Source organism: Pseudophryne corroboree, chromosome 6 (assembly GCF_028390025.1).
Source record: "Pseudophryne corroboree isolate aPseCor3 chromosome 6, aPseCor3.hap2, whole genome shotgun sequence".
In the NCBI taxonomy this organism is placed as follows: Eukaryota; Metazoa; Chordata; class Amphibia; order Anura; family Myobatrachidae; genus Pseudophryne; species Pseudophryne corroboree.
In genome coordinates this window covers 10387022-10409588 of record NC_086449.1, presented here as the reverse complement: position 1 = coordinate 10409588, position 22567 = coordinate 10387022, and the positions used below count along the sequence as shown (strand labels likewise).

General features: G+C 43.5%; 1 protein-coding gene across 2 annotated transcripts; it reads left to right on the top strand.

Annotated features, from left to right (window-relative positions):
* The first annotated feature begins 11184 nt into the window (after positions 1–11184).
* Positions 11185–17390, top strand: LOC134934759 (olfactory receptor 5AP2-like). 2 transcript variants are annotated; one of them, XM_063930125.1, is made up of 2 exons: positions 11185–12098; positions 17357–17390. In XM_063930125.1, exons 1-2 carry the CDS (start codon positions 11185–11187, stop codon positions 17388–17390), a joined length of 948 nt encoding a protein of 315 aa, XP_063786195.1. The 2 variants fall into 2 exon arrangements, with proteins under 2 accessions (XP_063786195.1, XP_063786196.1); XM_063930126.1 differs by lacking the exon at positions 17357–17390 and having other exon boundaries at positions 11185–12108.
* Positions 17391–22567: the final 5177 nt, after the last annotated feature.

Genomic DNA, 22567 nt, shown 5'->3' with positions numbered 1-22567 from the left:
AGTCACCATCCGGGCGCGCGCGCATCCATATGGAGATGTTCACAGTTACTAGGTGCGCCCAGGCAGGTGCGCCTAGTCACTGAAGATGCCAAGATAACGGCGGCTTCATCTGTAACATTATGGTATTTACAAAAGAAAAAAAAAACAAGTAACTTTTCTAAAACAGAATAAAAATCTGCCCTTTGTCTTTACCACCAGGTGAGTGGTCCGGGACCCGGGACACAGATGATGTTGGCCCACTACTAACTGGGTTACTACAAGCTGACTCAGACCCGTTACATTCTGGTTTTTGACTCTGAATCTGTATTTCTAGATTACGACCCACTCTCATACTAGTGCCCTGGGCTGCTCTAGTGATAATAGTTTGCTTCCTCATATGTCGCATCATGCAGTCAATTTGTTCGGTTTGCCTCTGCATGAATTGCAGCTGGGCATCCCTAAAAGTGTCCAATGACAGTGTCAACTCTTCCACAGATAGAGCGTAGTGTTGTGTAAGTGTGGTTGGTCCTGCTGCCGGAGCCGGCCCTAACCAATATGATGCCCTAGGTAAGATTTTGGTTGGTACCCCCCCCCCTCCTTAATTTAGGTGTTGCTACCCTGTATTTTAAATAGGAACAGTCAGCTCAAGAATGGACGTGTTCTTGCAAGGAAGGGGCATGGCAACACAATAGTAATCCCAATTCAAATTACGCCACACAGCAATGCAACTTTATTCACATTTTATTCACATTTTATCATGCGATAGTGTTTCTTATTCATGCTACATCACACAATGTACCACTTTACCTTATATATGCTACTCCTCACAGTAGTGCCCCTTATTCATATTACATCACACAGTAGTACCACTTTACCTTATATATATTACTTTCCACAGTAGTGCCCCTTATTCACATTACATCACACTAAATTGCTCCTTATTCACATTACACCACACCATATTTATCTTTATTCACATTAGACCACACAGTAGTGCCCTTTCTATATGTTATGCCACACAGTAGTGCACCTTATACACATAATGCCACACATTAGTAATACCTTTATACACATATTACCACACAGTAATGCCCGTTACACATATGACACACATTATTAATGTCCTTATAAACATAATGCACCTTAAACATTATGCCAACCTTTATTAATGCCCTTATATACATAATGCCCCTCATACATATGCCAAACACTACTGCACAACCAACATGGCACTCACATGGCCACTAACACTGTGACACCTGCCTCTGCTTGGATACAGATGTTTTCACATACATCTTGCCTCAATAAACCATGCAGCAGGAGATGCCTGGCGTGAGTCAGCTAGCAACTCTGCTAACATTATTTTAAATAAAAAGGCATCTTATTTGCATTATTATGTGGCTATGATGCACAAGCAGCTTCTGCTGATTAAAATGATATGCAGCATGCCTATATTCTGTGATTGACTGTGGCTGCATCTGCATACAAAATACTACCTCCATTAATTCTCTAAGTCCCACTGAACTAATGGTGGATACTGGATGCATGTCTAACACCAACATAGCTGTCAAGGCCTCAGTTATCCGCTTTGCAACAGGATGACTGCTGTGATATTTCATCTTCCTCGCAAAGGACTGTTGGACAGTCAATTGCTTAGTTGAAGTAATACAAGTGGTCTTACGACTTCCCCTCTGGGATGACCATCGACTCCCAACAGCAACAACTGCCGCAGTAGGCGTACCATTTAAGGATCCTCCAGAGGAATCCCAGTTAGGAGAGGACTCCTCAGTCTTGCCAGTGACATGGCCTGCAGGACTACTGACGTTCCTGACTGAGAAGGAAGTTGATGTTGAGGGAGTTGGTGGTGTGGCTTTCGGGAGCTTGGGTACAAGAGAAAGAAGGGATTTTTGCTTACGCTCTTACCCAAAGTTTCTGAACTTGATAATGGCTTCTGAGGTATGCGCAGCAGATGACGTATAAGGGAGGATGTTCCTAGGGGGTTTACGTCCTTACCCTTACTTATTACAGATTGACAGAGCCAACACACGGCTTGACACCTGTTGTCCGGATTTGTGGAGAAATAATTCCACACCGAAGAGGTGGCTTTTTTTGGTATTTTGCCCAGGCATGACAATGGGCTTATTCATCCCACGGACAACAACTGTCTCCCCGGTGCCTGATTTAGACAAACCATACCAACATCAGAATCCTCTATGTCAACTCAGCGCCAGCAACACCCATATCCTCAACCTGGTGTACTTCAACAGTGACATCTTCAATTTGAATATCAGAAACTGGACTGCGGGTGCTCCTTCCAGCACTTGCAGAGGGCGTGCAAATGGTGGAAGGAGCCACCTCTTCCCTTCCAGTGTTGGGAAGGTCAGGCATCGCAACCGCAGAAACACTTGGAATCCTTAGGGATTTGTGATAACATCTTAGAACGCACAGTTCTTTGCTGTGCTTTTACCAGCTTAACTCTTATCATTTTTCTAGTGGGAGGATGAGTGCTTCCATCGTCATGTGAAGCTAAACCACTAGTCATAAACATAGGCCAGGGCCTTAGCCGTTCCTTGCCACTCCGTGTCATAAATGGCATATTGGCAAGTTTATGCTTCTCCTCAGACCATTTAAATTTATTTTTTGGGTCTTTTTACTGAACTTTGGCTTTTTGGATTTTACATGCCCTCTACTATCACATTGGGCATCGGCCTTGGCAGACAACGTTGATGGGATTTCACCATCTATGTCATGACTAGTGGCAGCAGCTTCAGAACGAGGTGGAAGTGGATCTTGATCTTTCCCTATTTAATCCTCCAAATTTTTGTTTTCCATTATTTTTCTGGAGTTATATAACAAAATGCGTCACAAGAGAGCATGCACCTACACCACACAGAGCAAAACCTGTAAAAATTATTTGGATTACATATTAATAACCCCTTTATTTTGAGTAAATAATATACAGCACAGGACAGCAACACTGGACTTACACGGCAGTATTACTGGACTAATACGGCAGTATCACTGTACTTTTATGGCTGTACCAATGGACTTTTACTGCAGTACCAATGGACATATACGGCAGTGCCAATGGACTTATACGGCAGCATCACTGGACTTATATAGTAGTACCAAAGGACTTATGTGGCAGTATCACTGGACTTACTGTATACAGCAGAATCACTGGACTTATACGGCAGTGCCAATGGACTTATACAGCAGCGCCAAAGGACTTATACGGCAGTATCACTGGACTTAAACGGCAGTATCACTGGACTTATACAGCAGTATCACTAAACTTACATGGCAGTATCACTAGATTTATGGCAGCACAGGGACACCACCACTGGACTGATGCAGGACAACACAGCACCACTGGACTGGACTTATACAGCAGCACTAGACATATGGCAGCAGAGGACACCACCACTGTGACTGGACTGATACACACAAGACACTACCACTGGACTAATGCAGGACAACACAGCACCAATGCACTGGACTGGACTTATACAGCAGCACTGGACATATGGCAGCAGAGGACACCACCACTGTGACTGGACTGATGCAGCACAAGACAGAAGACACCACCACTGTACTGATGCAGCACAACACAGCACCACTGGACTGGACTTATACAGCAACACTGGACATATGGCAGCAGAGGACACAACCACTGTGACTGGACTGATGAAGCATAAGACACTACACTGGACTGAGCAGCACAAGACAGCACAGGAATAGCCACCCCACTTTCCCTCCCGCACAGACACTGAGGATGGAGACACGTCCGCTCGCTACACTCTCCAATTCCAGATTGAAAATGGCGGCGACGCACGGCTCCTTATATGAAGTCCAAACTCCGCAAGAATCCGACAGCGGGATGATGACGTTTTGCCTCATTCTGGTTTCCGAGTCAGATGGGAAAACCCAAGCCAGGCTCGTAACCGGGCTTGGGTAGTGAAGTTTGGTAGGGTTCAGTTCTCAGAGAACCGAACCCGCTCATCTCTAATGTAGATACACATTTTGTGGCCTATCAGTGTCCTCACCGTAGAGTCCACATAGCACTTCTGGGGGATCACTTCCTCCAGTTGCTCTTCATAGGAAGTGAAGTGCACTGAGATTCTACACCCGCTACTGATCCTGCTTCACCGCATTTGCCATCTTCTGCTTAAGCACACACTTCACATCGTTGAAACGTCTTTTAACATTAGCAACATCATGGATGTGTGGTACGCATGCTCTCCTAACAGCCGGGGAAAGACCCTCACCATCGCACCATTGCATGTACTAATGCGCAGGTCTCTTAGTAAGAGAACTGCACAATGTGCATCTTGCCAGGCCTAGGGTCAGAAACATCTTCCTCCTCCCCACCAGAAATCAACTCAATCTCCTCCTCCACACCACATCTCATCACTCACTGCCTCACCCACAACTACCTCCTCCTCCTCCACCATCCTCCTCTTCTTTCCAACTATCCTGGCAGACATGCTTCACTAAGGGTGCCCACACACGGCACGATATAGCTGCCGATTAGATTAATTGGAACAATATAGCAGCTATATCATTCCATGTGTGGCATGATGTCGTCCATTGCGCGCACCGGTGTGGTCGTCCAGCTGCATTGCTGGTCTTTTAGTGTGGTCAAAAGATCAGCTATGCAGGTGGACAATCGCATGCTGTGCTATACGTAGGAGGGCTGGTATAGCAGGCGGTGGGGCACTGGATCGCCCCGTGCGTGGGGACCGTCTGATATATATATCGGCCCTCATACACTCTGTTGCATTGGCTGCACACGTTGCTTAGAGTGTGGGCACCTTTATTCACTAAATCACTCTTTCTCACCAGCTCCTGCTCACAAGATGCCTCACTACCATTCAAACACAAAATGGTGGCTCGGGGTTTATATAGGGTGTGTGAGGCAGAAGTCATGGGTCATTTGGGTGCCAGTGAATGATTCCCTTTCAAATGAGTGAAATCGCAATGTGATACTTGCATTCTCAAAGTGCGAGAAGGTGCGAGTTAGACTGTGACTACAAACTCGCATTATGGGGGTCATTCCTAGTTGATCGCTCGCTAGCAGTTTTGAGCAGCCGTGCAAATTAATTGTCGCCGCCCACCGTGGAGTGAATTTTCGCTTTGCAGAAGTGCGAGCGCTTGTGCAGCAGAGCGCCTGCAAAATCTTTTTGTGCAAAACAAGACCAGCCCTGTAGTTACTCTTCGTGTGCATTGATTCTAACGACGGAGGGACGGCTTTTGACGTCACACACCCGCCCACCCACGCCTGGGTTTTTTCTGCCACACCTGCGTTTTTCTAAGCACTCCCTGAAAACGGTTAGTGCACACCCAGAAATGCCCACTTCATGTCAATCTTCCTGCGTTCGACCGTGCGACTGGAATGTTCGTTACACTCTGTGCAAACCCACGATGCTCATTGTACCCATACGACGCGCCTGTGCATTGCGGGGCATACACATGCGCAGAAATGCTGATTTTTAGCCTGATCGCTGCGCTGTGAACAACGCCAGCTAGCGATCAACTCAGAATGACCCCCTATATCCGGCCCACTGTCTTAAGTCTTATTATTCCTCCATTTTATTTTTTCCTTTCAATTCTATACCTAAAAAAGTTTTGCCCCCTTTTACTGACTGGGCCATTTTCTCCTCAGATTCTCCCTTTGCACTCCTGATCACCTTCTTAGCCTCCTGTCTGGCAAGATACAACTTTTTTTGTTATTATTTTGAGTCTGTTTATATTTCCTAAAGGACATCTTTTTTTGCTTTCACACTAGTTGACACAACTTTTGCGAACCACACTGGCTCCTTTTCCTGGTGCTTTTCCTAACACTTTAGATACAAAGGTCTGTTGCCTTTAGTAGTTTTTCCCATCTCTCCTGCACTCCTTCCAAGTCCCTCCACTCTGCTAATGAATCATCTCCCCATTTTGCAAAGTCAGCCTTCCTAAAACCCAACACCTGTGTTTTTGTGTGACAGGAGTCTGACCCTGTCTTTGTGATCTCTGGATCCTAGATTCTCACCCACATATACAGTAAGTTAGTCTGATATCCTGTCACTGTTTGTAAGTATGAAATATAGGGCCTAATTCAGTAAGGATAGCAGATGCTGCTAATCAGCAGAATTTGCTTTCCTTTTGCACGCATGCTGGGGGCCGCTTAGCGCTGGGCAAGGCCGCCCAGCATACTGACCAGCGCCTCCCTCCTGCTACAAGCAGAAATTGCGATCGCATTGCAATTTCTGCTTGTCAGCAGAAACTAAGGTTGACTCATGCCGGCGCAGCTTAGCAGGAGTCCCGGCGCCATCTTAACTGTTGCGGCGGCTGCATGTGAAGTCACGCAGCCTCCGCAACTGCGCTCCCGACAGGCCCCCGTTCAGCGAACACATCCCACTGTTCGCATTGCCTCGCCCCCGCAATGCTCTGTTTCCTCCCTGAAAACGGAGCGTTGCCGCCCCCCTCCCACCCCGCCACCGCCTCTGCCTCATTGACAGGCAGAGGCGACCACATGTTCTGCGCTCCTCCTGCAGAAAACGCGGATGGATGCGAAGTAGGGCCCACTGTACATGCGCCTGCGGCACCCCCGCAATAATTCTGTGAGGATCGCGATTTGCGATACATTCTGAATTAGCCCCATAATACTAAGTCTTTGCGAGTGGGCTCCTCACCAGTTGTTTGAGGGATGCTCCCTGTAAGGAATGTGGAAATTTTCCACTTGTAGTTGAACTTGCAAAAGAGCCCTCCCAATTTACAATAGGGAAGGGTCCTGATATGATGCGGAGCGCCCTGGACCTAATAAAACTAAATACAGAGACTGGGAGTCTTGCTGAGGGAGACAATGTAATAGCAGATCATTTTAATAATTATTTTTTCTCAGTATGTACTACTAAAATATAGGGGAAGGGGCCAGAGTTAGGTTGCAGGGATATTCAGGAAACTGAAGGAAGTACATTTACAGAGGAGAAGGTCCTAACAGAACTCTCAAAGCTGAAAGTGGACAAATCTATGGGGCCAGATGGGATACAACCAAGGATACTAAAAGAGCTTAAATAGGTGCTGGTAGCACCATTGACAGAATATTCAACCAGTCACTAGCTACAGGAGTAATTCCAGAGGACTGAAAAATAGCGAACGTAGTCCCACTGCACAAAAGTGGAAACAAGGAAGAGGCAAACAACTACAGACCGGTGAGTCTTACATCAGTAGTAGGGAAATTGATAGAAACAGTCTTAAAAGAAAGAGGTGTAAATTATCTCAAATCCAGCAATTTACAGGATCCCAAACAGCATGGATTCACTGGGGGGAGATCATGTCAAACAAATCTTAATGACTTATTTGACTGTGTGACTAAAGTGATGGATAAAGGTGGAGCCATTGATATAGCTTATCTAGACTTTAGTAAGGCTTTTGACACTGTCCCACATTGCAGACTGCTAAATAAACTTGAAAGTTTGGGATTGGATATTAGGATTATTGAATGGATAAGATCTTGGTTGAAGGATAGAAAACAGAGAGTTGTGGTAAATGGAGTGCATTCACAGGAGGGAAATGTTACCAGTGGAGTACCCCAGGGATCTGTACTTGGACCAGTGTTCTTTAATATCTTTGTTGGTGACATTGCAAATGGTATTAAAGGGAAAGTTTGACTTTTTGCAGATGACACAAAGTAATGCAACAAGGTAGACACACCAGGAGAGGTAAAACAAATGATTGATCATCTAGGTAGACTAGAGGAGTGATCAAGAGTGTGGCAATTACAGTTTAATGCCAAAAAATGCAAAATCATGCACTTGGGTCTCAAAAATCCAAAGGCTGAATATAATATTAATGGCACTATACTGGAAACTACTGAAGAGGAAAGAGATCTAGGAGTCACTATTTCAGGTGACATAAAGGATAAATATAGTATTAATGGTGCTATACTGGGAACTACTGAGGAGGAAAGGGATCTAGGAGTCACTATTTCAGGTGACATAAAGGATAAATATAGTATTAATGGCACTATACTGGAAACTACTGAGGAGGAAAGGGATCTAGGAGTCACTATTTCCGGTGACATAAAGGATAAATATAGTATAGTGGCACTATACTGGAAACTACTGAGGAGGAAAGGGATCTAGGAGTCACTATTTCAGGTGACATAAAGGATAAATATAGTATAATGGCACTATACTGGAGACTACTGAGGAGGAAAGGGATCTAGGAGTCACTATTTCAGGTGACATAAAGGATAAATAGAGTACTAATAGCACTATACTGGAAACTACTGAGGAGGAAAGGGATCTAGGAGTCACTATTTCAGGTGACATAAAGGATAAATATAGTATTAATGGCATTATACTGGGTATTACTGAGGAGGAAAGGGATCTAGGAGTCACTATCTCAGGTGACATAAAGGATAAATATAGTATTACTGGGACTATACTGGAACTACTGAGGAGGAAAGGGATCTAGGAATCACTATTTCAGGTGACATAAAGGATAAATATAGTATTAATGGCACTATACTGGGGACTACTGAGGAGGAAAGGGATCTAGGCGTCACTATTTCAGGTGACATAAAGGATAAATATAGTATTAATGGCATTATACTGGGTATTACTGAGGAGGAAAGGGATCTAGGAGTCACTATCTCAGGTGACATAAAGGATAAATATAGTATTACTGGGACTATACTGGAACTACTGAGGAGGAAAGGGATCTAGGAATCACTATTTCAGGTGACATAAAGGATAAATATAGTATTAATGGCACTATACTGGGGACTACTGAGGAGGAAAGGGATCTAGGAATCACTATTTCAGGTGACATAAAGGATAAATATAGTATTAATGGCATTATACTGGGTATTACTGAGGAGGAAAGGGATCTAGGAGTCACTATCTCAGGTGACATAAAGGATAAATATAGTAATAATGGCACTATACTGGAAACTACTGAGGAGGAAAGGGATCTAGGAGTCACTATCTCAGGTGACATAAAGGATAAATATAGTATTAATGGTGCTATACTGGAAACTACTGAGGAGGAAAGGGAGCTAGGAGTCACTATTTCAGCTGACAAAGGATAAATATAGTATTAATGGCACTATACTGGAAACTACCGAGGAGAAAAGGGATCTAGGAGTCACTATTTCAGGTGACATAAAGGATAAATATAGTATTACTGGGACTATACTGGAACTACTGAGGAGGAAAGGGATCTAGGAATCACTATTTCAGATGACTTAAAGGCAGGTAAGCAATGAGGAAGCTAGGCAGATGCTTGGCTGCATAGGGAGAGGAATAAGCAGCACAAAAAAAGAAGTACAGTATGTATAGACTGGAGCAGAGAAGGGAAAGGGGGGACATGATATACATTTTTACATTTATCAGTGGTTTTAACAAAATCCAGGAGGGAAACATTCTCCAAATGAAGAGAAGCAATAGGACACGGGGACAAGACTAAGGGGGGGGGGGGGGGGGGGGTTAGGGGGAAATTTGCTGAAAAATTACTTCACAGAAAGGGTAGTGGACAAGTGGAATAGTCTCCCGTCAGAGGTGGAAGCGGATAAGACAGTAGAGTAATTTAAACATGCATGGGACAGACATTAGGATCTCCTTACAAGGAAATAAGGATCAAAAAATGTTTGAGGTGAAAATATGGTAAAAAGGGACAGACTAGATGGGCAAAGAAGTTCTTATCTGCTGTCAAATTCTATGTTTCTAGATTAAAGTCTCCATAATTATGACCTCTCCCTTTAAAGCCATTTTAATGACGACCAGCAATAGGTCTATAGATCAGCCCAGTGAGAATAGTGTCCCTTTCCCCCATTTCTATGATCACCCAAAAAGGCCTATTTTTTTCATCAATATTTTGTATGAAAGTAGCATTTATGTTTTTTTCACATACATTGCTTCCCCTCCTCTGATTCATTCCAATCTGCCCTTCCTAAATGAGTTGTATCCTGGTATAGCTATGGCTCAGATATGATTCTCATTGCGCTATTAGTCTGTAATAGCCACAATATCCAGATCATTCCTTGTCTCTGCTGCAATTAGTTCTTGAACTTTGGGGGTCATTCCGAGTTGTTCGCTCATTGCCGATTTTCGCTATGCTGCGATTAGTTGCAAATTGCGCATACGCAAGGCACGCAGGGTGCATGCGCTTAGTTATTTAACACAAAACTTAGCAGTTTTGCTGTGGCTTCTGCAGCGCTTTTCAGTCGCACTAGTGTTTGCTAAATGATTGACAGGAAAGGGGCGTTTCTGGGTGGCAACTCAGCGTTTTCCCTGCGTTTGCAAAAAACGCAGGCGTGTCAGGGAAAAACGTGGGAGTGTCTGGAGAAACGGTGGAGTGGCTGGCCGAACGCAGGGCGTGTTTGTGACGTCAAACCTGGAACTAAACGGACTGAGCTGATCGCAATTCGTGAGTAGGTCTGGAGCTACTCAGAAACTGCAGGGAATTATTTAGTAGCAGTTCAGCTAATCTTTCGTTTGCTATCCTGCTAAGCTAAGATACACTCCCAGAGGGCGGCGGCCTAGCGTGTGCTATGCTGCTAAAAGCAGCTAGCGAGCGAACAACTCGGAATGAGGGCCTTTGTCTCCAAAGCTCCTAGCATTTTTCACACATAGGGCCTAATTCAGACCTGATCGCAAAAGCAAAAGCTTTCTCTAATGGGCACCTGCACTGCACATGGTTTTGCCCATTAGAGATTTTGCTGATGGGATCAGGTCTGAATTAGGCCATTCAGAAATCACACTCTGTCCTTTACAATACAGCTGCTCCTTACTGATATAGCAAGTTTGACTAAGACACACTGCTACACCTAACCACAAATGGACAAAAGATCAAAGGAGATCATTAGCGCTACGTTTTGAGTAAACACCAAACAGCACACAACAATAAACTATGATTCACTGAACAACTTCCCCACACAGGCCATACCAATTACAAGCAAGCCATTACATTAACAACTTTAAAAACATACTGTACATGAGTTTGCATGAGAGAGAAGTGTAGCATGCAGAATGGAGAGGACTGTTCATAGCTTCATGTACCCGCACACCGATAATTGTTACAGGATGTGTTTTGTTTTTGTTTGGCTCTATGTGGCATTGCTCATTTTGTAACTGTTGTCATACAGTATGTGTGAATTACTGCACTAATGTTTCTAACCAATATTTGTTTTTTGAATGCCTATGTATAGAGAACACAATGGACACCATAAACAAGACCCAAGTGAGAGAGTTTGTGTTCTCTGGACTCACTGACAATGGAGAACTTGCACCGTTCCTCTTCATGGTCTTCTTACATGTCTACATGGTGACTGTAGTGGGAAACATCGGTATGATGGTCATAGTCCATATCAGCTCCAACCTCCACACCCCGATGTATTTCTTCCTGAGCTACCTCTCCCTGGTGGACGTTTACTACTCCTCAGTCATAACTCCTAAAATGCTCTCTGATCTTTTCTCCATGACAAAGGCCATCTCATTTATTGGGTGTGCCCTTCAGTTCATCTTCTTCGCTGCCCTGATATGTACTGAGTGTCTACTGCTCGCAAACATGGCGTATGACCGGTATGCTGCCATCTGCCACCCTCTCCACTATGTATCTTTAATGACCAAGAACATATGTATGTATCTGGTTGTCCTGGATTTCTCCATTGGTTTCATGCAGTCATTTGTGCTGACCAGCTGTGTGTTCAGTCTCCAGTTCTGTGGATCCAACCTTATAGACCACTTCTACTGTGACGTCCCTCCACTGCTCCAGCTGTCCTGCTCTGATACTTTCTCCTGTGTCATGGAAGCTGTTTCTTTCGTAGTTTCTTGTGCCTTGGGGCCATTTCTAGTCATCCTGATCTCATACATCTTCATCATTACTTCCATTCTACGGATGAAGTCTGCCGAGGGCAGGCGGAAAGCATTCAGCACCTGCTCCTCACATCTCACCTGTGTCTCCGTCTTCTATGTGACCATTTTCTTCACTTACCTGCGCTCTCCCTCCAATGTCTTAAAGAAGCAGAACAAGATGACTTCTGTCTTATATACAGTACTGACTCCATTGCTGAATCCATTTATATACAGCCTGAGGAACCAAGAGGTGAAAAGAGCCATTAGGCGAATACTGTCATGCTAAATTTTACTAATGTAGACATGTCTGTCAATTATTAGGGACAGGGGCAGATTGGGATGGAAATCCAGCCTGGGAACTTTGTTACAGCATCCCTTATGGAGGCGGTTTCTGGTGAGGGAGTGGGGTTTGTCAAAGGGGCTTGGATATTCCCTCCTCATACATCCTGATTTTGAGTTGGAGTCTCCTTGCATCTTTTGCTGCAGATGCATCCGTGACTTTATGCTAATGCCGCTACAAAGTCCCTTCCCTGGTATACATGCATGCATCCGAATGTGCGAGGACTGAGACGCCAACTTTTTCTAGTGGGGGGAACAAATTTGTTTCTACAGGGAAAAAAAATGACAGGAAAAAACATTGTCGCCGCTACAAGAAAAAATGTTGCAGACCACAGGAGAAAAATAAAACACATTGGCCCTCACAAGAAAAACCAAACAAATTCTCCCCTACAGGGAAAAAAACAAACAAAATATATTTGCTTTAATAGGAATAAATCAAACACATTCACCTCTACAAGTGAAATACAACACACTGGACAGGGAGAAAATGAAAATTAATGACTTCAATAGGGCAAAAACCCACACATTGGTCCCTACAGGAAAAATAAACACATTGGCCCCAAACTCCCTTCCCCCTGCACCCTATTAAACTTATACACTCTCTCCCCCTGTGCTCTTTAATAACTGACACACTCCCTCCCCTTCGGTCTGCGCTCTATCAAACTCATACATTCCTTTACCCTGCGGCCTGTGCTCTATCACACTAACACACACCATCCCACTGCGACCTGCACTGTGTTACATACATATAGTGTAAGAGCAGACTGAAAATCACATTCAGTATACAAATTAGTAGAAGTAGACCATACTTGTCTACTTTTGAAAACTAGTTTCAGGGAGATTTTAGCTAGCAGTAGAATGCACCGCACTGCTGATGGCCCGGACATAGGAGTGGATTCCGTGGGTGCTCCTGGGTACCTACGGAAAATGATGAACACCCATGGTACCAGCCACTGCGCTAGTAAAGTTTGGGAGGGCAGTGGGGGTGGGCATCCGTAAGTATACCACTAGACCCTGCAGCCCCCCGCAGTGGATTGAGATGCGCTGGGGGTTGCGGAAGCACTTCTATCCATAGAAGTGTGAAAAAAACACCAAAAATGGCCACCGCTGAGGAGGAGACAGATGCTAGAGGTCACGTTTGGCCTCTAACACCTGTCTCCTCAGAGGCGAACATTTTAAGAGGTTTTTTTTTACAATGCTATGGTTGGAAACACTTCTGTAGCCCCAGCATGTTTCAGTCCACTTTGGGTGCTAGTGGTGATGCCCACTAATGCCCCCACCCTCCCTCCCAAACTTTAATGGGGCAGCGGTCAGGAGACCCCTGCAACCTTCATGAAACCCTGACAATGTACATGAAACACCTTGCAATGCGCAGGAGACTGCTGCAAGCATGGAACCCAGAGCATGAAACCCCTGACAACGTGCATGAAACCCTCGGCAACGAGCATGAGACCCCTGACAACTTTCAGGTAATTTAAAAGTAATTAGAAACCTTACTATGTGGCATAATGTGTAATAGGCATTACGGTGTGTGGCATAATGTGGAATGGGCATTAGTCACTGCTGCGGCCACCCATTCATTCCCGCTGCCACCTCCCACCACCGGTGTTTCCTCGGCCCACGGCTCCACCTCAATCTCACAGTCAGCCTCCTGGTCTCTTGGGTGTGCGGGCGCGGTGTGACGTCTGTGTACTGTGAGGGGCCACCGGGTGATGTGATGGATCTGGCGGCTTGCCCAACGCCAACTGCTGCCAAATATAATAAACAATAATAAGGAGGTAAATTTTATATCACAATTTAAAAAATATAAAGTAAAGGTAGTATTAGTATTTAGAGCTAAGTAAAAGCTCTTTTAGAAATAAATTCTGGATGGCAGCATCATTTCTGTTTATCGTTGGGGTGGCACGATACCAACTCCAACTAGCACCAACCAGCAAAGACATAAATCGGCACCTCTGGGCCCGTGTAATTAGTACCTACTCCCCCTTTCTCTTGGTGCCACTGATTGTTGTTTGAGGGAAGCAGTGGAGTATAAGGACGTGCCCACCATTGGTCTCCTTTGCTAACTCGCTGCGGTTCATGGCTGTGTTGGTGCTGTGCCGAGTTAGATAGTGCCTCACCGCGACCTTCTCTGCTTATAGATTATTATTATTACATTTTATTTATAAGGCTCCACAAATGTTTTGCAGCGCCATACAAAGGACAGTACAGGGAGACAAAACTTAACATTACAGTAAATAAATAACAGAAATAGAGTACAGGTAACAAAGAGCACCACAATTCTCAGGACATAGTACAGATAAGATGTAAGTAGTGATGGAGTGATCATTGTACTACTTGGGGCTGGTGGCCATAGATAGAGAGAAGCCTTAACCAGTAGGAGAAAAAGTGGGTAAAGATGGTCGCTGAGTGAAATGTGTCGAAAAGGGCCCTGCTCTGAAGAGCTAACAATCTAGTGGGGAGGGGCGACAGACAGGTGACATGAGGTGCAAGCAAGCTTGAGGAAGCCTGATGGCAGTATGTAAGCAAAGCAGAGATGATCAAGACATGAGGCAGGGGGATGGAGTAGCAGCCTCAGGACTAGGTAATGCATCGGAGGGGTACGCTTTGATGAATAGGTGGGTTTTCAGTGCCCAGTTGAAGCTTTGCAAGGTCGGGGAGAGTCTAATGGAGTGGGGGTGCATGTTCCACTGAAGGGGTGCAGCACGGGCATAGACTTGAACTCATGCATCAGAAACAGTGACCAGGGCAGAGGAGTGGCAACGGTCATTGGACGCCCGTAGGGGGCGGGAGGGAGTATGAAGGGAGAGGAGGTTGGAGATTTTTGGAACAGTGGAATAAGAAATGTGGCAGCGTTGGTATTAGTTCATGGCTCCTATCTCAGCTGGTTTATGGTCATGTGGTGCACGGCAGGGGAGAGTGGAGGAAGCAGCAGGGTAGGGCTGGGGCCTGCGGTTTGTGTCAGGGCTCGGGGTAGGTAGGGGCTTACGGCTGGTGTCAGGGCTAGTATGGTGCAGCATATCTTTCTTCCAATGTGTGACAGCTTCTCCTAGCTCCCAGAAATCTTGTAGAGCAATATGAGGTCCTCTCGTCCAGGCTTAGCCATATCCAGATTCGTTCATGCGCTGGAAACAAAGATTGAAAGCGCTGTCCACAATAAAGAGTATTTTATTCCTTAAAAATTAAAAATCAAGATCATCAAAATTACATAAAATGCATAAAAATACCATCTAATTACTATCAATTGCTACAATTTCTCTGATTATAAGAGATTCTAAATAACAAATGGTCATCCAAGCATTCCTTAATTATAGCACAGCTGTGTACCGTGGCTACACTTTCAGATGAATACACAACTTATTCTATTTGAAACATTTGTATCGAGTTGAATGTACTATAGATTTCTCCACAATACGCATTACTAAGGCACTCTCTGCCCCTCACTAATATACACATACTCCTAGAAAATACTGGGCATAATCACTTATATTCACATCCCAAGCATATCTAGAGGAAATTAAAGCTCCACATTTATTAATGTCCAAGGATGCCTATACGCTCCCGCTGGGACAGTGATATAATGGTCTCAGAGTCACTGATATTAAGCACACTGTGTTTGAAATAGAAGCATTACATTTACCGGTCGTTAATAATCTCCTGTCCAAGAACCGGCTAGATTAAAAAGTTCTAACGGGCGTCCCCGTCTACTTAAGCTGTTGAGCTCCTTAGTATGTGAAATAGCGTGCTTCACAGTTATATAATCACTCAGGGCTGTAATGCAGAGCAAAGAGCAGCTTGTCTCACAAGTGCCGTCCGCGGCTTCACCTCCCGCCAGGTGTCCGTCCTCGTCCTGTACAGCACTTCTGCAACAACTGACACACATAAAACATCTACTAATTTCAATATAGATATCATTTTCACTAATCACATTAAATCCATCTTTTTGTTATATAAAAACCCACTTTATTATTATAAACAGGCTATGGATTAATTATATTATCAACAGGCTCTGCGCTAATTGTGAACTCTTATATCCTCCTAATCCCCTCAAGGCAGATATAATAAAAAAAAAAAAAAAAAAAAAAATATATATATATATATACACAAAATATTATATGTTCTATAGGAATATTGAATGTCCACTTTCGTTGTTCTGACTTTAGCATAAAAATAATAAAGTTGATAGTAACAATGAATCATGGTCGTTATGAATTAAGATATGTTCATGTGCAGTCCGGATTCCCAACTGGGCATGGGGGGAATGCGGAGGGTTCTGTTCAAGTTGACGGGGTAGCGGGACACTCCTGGTTCACTTTAGAGTGCAGATGATGGAGTGTATGCCGAAACCATGTGACAAATGTATGACAGGAAATAAACCAAATACTTTAAAATTATAGGAAAAAGTCCAGCACATACAGTATGTCACTGCACTTTGTGACGTACACATACACACACACTATCATAACAAGAAAGGTTTTATAAATGGAAGTTAGGTGGTCATTGGGTGACATACAATTATGTACACTCATAAGGATAATGTTTTTATGCATATTGCACACAGACACAGCTTTACTTTTGAAGGCTTGCAGAACATAGGGCCTGATTAAGACCTGATTGCAACAGTATTCATTCGCACGCACATAGGCAACGCGGTGCGATCGCTACACACATGTGCGTCAATACACAAAAACGCATCCCGAAAGCATGGTTGCACAAGAAAGTGGCAGTGCACAAAAGAGGAGGTGACTATTCTGCATCGCATAGCAGCATTGCGATTATGCATCCTGACACCAATGTGTGTTGCGATTGCAAGTTAGCGAAGAATCGCAAAAAGGCAATTTAAAAAAAAAATACATGCACTTCCTATCTATCGTCGGGATGACTCTATATGTTGCCTATTGTGTTATACAATGCTAACCATGTATTCTATGTCTCGAAATGCTGCATATCTACTCTGTACGGTGTGAGATTATAATAAAAATAGTTTGAAAAAAAAAATAAAATACATGCAACCTAAGGAATTGATGTGTCCACAATTAAGTAATCAAACTCTGCAAATTGTAGAGTTGGACAACATAATTGCTCAATGACACTCAGCAATTAAGGCACCAAACATATCAATACAATGGGGGTAATTCCAAGTTGATCGCAGCAGGAATTCTGTTAGCAACTGGGCAAAACCATGTGCACTGCAGGGGAGGCAGATATAACATGTGCAGAGAGAGTTAGATTTGGGTGTGGTGTGTTCAATCTGCAATCTAAATTGCAGTGTAAAAATAAAGCAGCCAGTATTTACCCTGCACAGAAACAAAATAACCCAGCCACATCTAACTCTTTCTGCAAACGTTATATCTGCCCCCCTGCAGTGCACATGGTTTTGCCCAACTGCTAAAAAAATGACAGCTGCGATCAACTTGGAATTACCCCCAATATGTTTGATGTCCTATTTGCACAATTCACTCACTAGTATGTGTATATATATATATATATATATATATATATATGACCCAAAAGAAAAAAAACCTATGGACAGACAAATAAATGAATAAAAAAAGAAAAAAAAGAAAGATAGATATAGAAAAAACGGACTTAGAATGGCATAGAAAAGATACAGACTAAACTATATATTATAATGTAGTTAAAAAAAACACCACACACAATAGATACTTTTAACTGTTTACTATTTTCACATAACAAAATAAAAAAAAAAATGCAAACAATCAAATTGGAACTCGAAATAGTTCAGAGGCGAGCCACCAAACTGGTTATGGGGTTAGAGCCACTGAATTTTGAGGAAAGACTAAAATGGTAAGATATATTTACACTGGAAAATAGGCGACTGAGAGGGGACATTATTAATATTTATAAATACATAAAGGGACAATACAAACGATTTATCAAAAAAAAGCTACATAGGACATGAGGACACCCCCTGAGGTTAGAAGAGAAAAAAATCATACACAACGGAGAAAAGGCTTCCTCACAGTAAGAGCAGTAAGGATTTGGAATTCTCTGCCAGAGAATGTAGTAATGGTGGATTCAATCAATAAGTTTAAAAATGGATTAGATAAATTCCTAGCTGAAAGAAATATCCATTAATACAGCATTTTATTTATATAACCTTTATAATACAGGTTGAACTCAATGGACATTTGTGTTTTTTCAACCTCAACAACTATGTAAGACTATGTAAATTCAAGAAAAAATATTTTTCAAGACAGCAATGTCTTCCAGGAGGGCTCTTGTGTAGCCTTCCATTCTGGCAGGACCAGCCGGACCCCTGCTTTCCAATATACACCGTACATATATAAAATACATAACAAATGCAAGCAAAATGACACAAAACACTACAAACACGTAAAATCCATGCACTCATTATTTTCTGCATTGAGTAATGTAATAGTCTCCTTACTGGCCTTCCCAAGAAATGACTCTCACCACTACAATCCATTATGAATGCAACTGCAAAGCAAATTCTGCACACAAGACTTCATTGTGTGTGTATCCATTCTTTCACGCCTTCCATTCATTTAAAAAAAACTTCAACTCACATATAAAATTCATTTTAAAAACACATACTGTATATAAAATAGCAACATACTGTATATCTCTTTGCTTATCTCTAAATATCACCCATCTCAACCTCACCGCTCTGCATCTGCCATCTGCACGGCACAGTCATTCCCAAACACAATTGCAGGACTTTCTTTGCCCACCACTCACCCTATGTAATGCCCTCCCACACATAATAGTCTCCTCTAGGCATTAATTGAAGCACCATACCCTGTAAAGTTAGCTCTTCAGGAAAGGCTCACACATTCCAGACCAAATTCAAATTATTGTCCTATATCACAAACAGAAAAAGGTTATTAAAAGTTAACAAAAACATTATTGTGCTTACTTTCTGTGGAGTCATCCTCCTCCTCTTATAACCCTGGATAATTATGTGCAGGGGAGGGCCTCGAATGGGGGGGTTGGGGGCTGGGAGGGGGAGGACCTTGGATGAAGGGTTGGAGGCTGGGAGGGGGAGGGCCTCAAATGGGGGGGTTGGGGGCTGGGAGGGGGAGGGCCTTGGATGAAGGGTTGGAGGCTGAGAGGGGGAGGGTCTTGGATGAAAGGTTGGAGGCTGAGAGGGGGAGGGCCTTGGATGAAGGGTTGGAGGCTGAGAGGGGGAGGGCCTTGGATGAAGGGTTGGAGGTTGAGAGGTGGAGGGCCTTGGAAGAAGGAATATAGCCTTAGATGGGGATGGCAAGTCAGGGGGATGGAGGTTGAGAGGGAATTTCCAGGGGTGGGGGTTGAGACTGAGAGGGGGAGGAGCTATCAGAGGGGGTGGATGCTGAGAGGGGGAGGGGCTTTGATGGGGGGATGTTGGGGGGCTGCCATTCCGGCCTGCAGGTTGGGGCCCAGGATTTCGTTGTGTTTGCCCTAAGTAGAGAGGAACAAAGTTTAATTTAGCCTGTAACAAACATTTATTACATACTTTACATTAAACAAAAATAATGTCATAAATTATAAATGTTGTGTAAATGGCAACGATAATAATCTAGGCCAAACATGCTTAGTGTGGAGAAATGAATTTGAAAAAATACATTCAAATAATACTAATACTCAAAATACTACTATTCTGAAGACAAATGGTATTATTAATAATATTTCATGACAAAATAATGTAAAAATATTATCATTATAATAAAACACCAATAGAGCAGAAAAATCATAGTAATCAAATGCTATTTAGGAGACAACTTTATCAATCTGGACACAACAAAACATACGCACGCTATTGGCTGCAACTTTTACTCTCCATTCGACATGCCAGATAAACACACTCATGCACGGTAATGTTACAGTATGCAAAACTTACATTCTCTAATTTGCGCGCGTAGGCAATTGCGGATGGTGGTGGCGGAGGTCCGACTAACGATGGTCCAATTGTGTAAAGCTCCACCTTGTGTGTATTTTTCTCCATATTTTTCTGCGGACCTCCGCGTAGGCCGCATGCTTCCGGGTATTGGGCACATAAGGGCCTGTGCGGCCTACGCGGCGGTCCCTAACTGCAGTAAGCAGCCACAGCTCCCTTACTGTGAAAGCGGCAGCTCGTATGGTGCCAATGGCGTATTAATAATCGAATTGCTAATATTTATACAGTCTGCCTGATATTGATTGGTCAACAGCTGTGATGCAGAAAAATTAAAATAAACTTTATTGATGTACTTGGTAATTCACATGGCGGATGCGGTCACAAATGCGAAGGATTGCAACTATGAGCCGGAAACTCGTTAAAACTTACCAATATCTAAACATTCATCTTGTCAACTGTACATTCCAGCTGTTAATTATGGCAAGAAAACAAACAAAATAGTGTTTAAAATGATGCAATTGTTATTGTAATGAAGTTATACCCATTGTGTTTCTGTTTAGGTCACATGGCATCATCACGGTTACCATTGACAAACAAATTACACATACAAGTAAGAAATAGCTTATATGGTATTTTAACATACCGCCGCAAGGGATCCTGGTGATCACAATGTCGACTACGGAATCCCGCACAGAGAAACAATGCCGACACCGCAGGCTTTTCTTTCTCTATGGGTGTCCACGACAGCAAGTCCGCAAGGGGCTTACTAGCACTCACCACTCTGCTGGCATCATGGCCATCAGTAACTCATACCGAACCCGCTTATACAAATGGACAACATTCAGATTGGTTGGTTATTTAGGAGGTGTACAGCAGTGTCAGATTAGCATGTGATGGATTCCCGTGCATCAACATAACAATGGTCATGCATTTTACCTTACTTGCCTACTCTCCCGGAAGCAGTGTCCTCAGTGCAGGAGTACTAGCAATGCAGTTATAATTGGAAAAAAGTCAACAAGGAGGTCCAGTATTAGGCATCCAAGAGAGGGCAATGATACGGACTGTACAAGAAGTACTGAGGGACACTGGGGGGCAGATGTACTAAGCCTTGCAGAGAGAAAACATAGAGACCACTTTAAACTACCAACCAATCAGTTCTTAACTGTCATTTTTCAAATACAGCCTAAAATACGGTAGTTCAGAGCTGATAGGTTGGTACTTTATCTCTCTCCAATGCTTAGTACATCTGGCCCTGGGAGAGATACTGAGGAGTAGGAAGAACTGAGGCATGAGGTTGCAGGAGTCTCAGCTGGGAACACTGGGAGGAAGCAAAAGTCACTCTTATTCTCAAACACTTATAGGAGCCTAATATAGTGATTCAGTGCTCAAACTGTTCTCCCCAATTAAGCATAAACTGTGGAGACCAGAATAGGAGACCCTTCGGTATCGTAGTTCTTGTTTCGTGGTCAGTTTGTCAGCAGTACTCCAGTGTGGTGAGTAGACACAGCTGCTCCTGAACCTCCACATAGTCTTTCAATTTGCCTCTGAAGCCATAATATTCAGTTTGTATTGCTTCTATCCTCTCTCCAGGAGCATTTAGGAGTGTCTAAACAAGTTTTATAATGAGGTTTCATAATAATTTAAGGGTCAGGGTCAAAACTGAAGATGAAGTCACTGCAAAGCATCATGAAAACACTCACAAAAACTTTCAATGAGCTGCTGGAGGTGGAACCCAAAAACCAAATAATCAATAGGACCCACAGTGCTCTTCACCCCAAAGATCTCCAAAACAAGTGTCCTAGGGACATCATTTGCTATCTGCACTCCTTAAAAACCAAAGAAGCTATTGTACAGAAGATGAGGTTTCTCGACCAAGTTGACTTTACATACACAACATCCAGATCTTTCCTGTCTGACCTTGCAGCAATGGTGCTGGCTGATGCCCTTAACAGAAGACCACACTCTGGAAAGTAGAGACCAAGTACTGGTGGGACTCTCCAATCAGTATTCACGGTGTAGACAAAAGCCAAATGTCACTCTTTATTCAGCGGGAGGTCTTGATTCCTTCTGTGAGACCCTGGGCAGTCATAATTATTATTATTATTATTATTATTATTATAATTATTATTATTATCATTATTGTAGTAGTAGTAGTATCATCCTTTATTTATATGGTGCACAAAGGTTCCAAAGCACCTAACATAGGGCCTAATTCAGACCTGATCGCTCCTTTGAGAATTTGCAGAGGTTTTCGATCAGATAGCCGCCACCCAGACAGTGAAAACATGCCCCGTGCAAGTGGGCGTACGCCTTGCGAAGAGCTCGCCAAATGGCAGACAGCTGCAAATCCATTCGCATCTCACTCATCATCGAATGTTTTTTCTAGTCTGTGCAGTGTGTGCGCAGCCCAAGACCTACTCCTACAGTGTGATGAGAACAGGCCGATCGGGGCCGCAGCTGACGTCACACACCCGCCCTGAAAGGGAACACCTGCGTTTTTCCTGACACTCTAAGAAAATGGCCAGTTACCACCCCCAAACGTCCG

Bases quoted from the DNA above. Each gene is read 5' to 3' on its own strand.
- LOC134934759 (XM_063930125.1), top strand. From the start codon at position 11,185: ATGGACACCATAAACAAGACCCAAGTGAGAGAGTTTGTGTTCTCTGGA. The intron at 12,099-17,356 runs GTCATGCTAAAT...TGTGCACTGCAG, and splicing joins AGAGCCATTAGGCGAATACT to GGGAGGCAGATATAACATGT.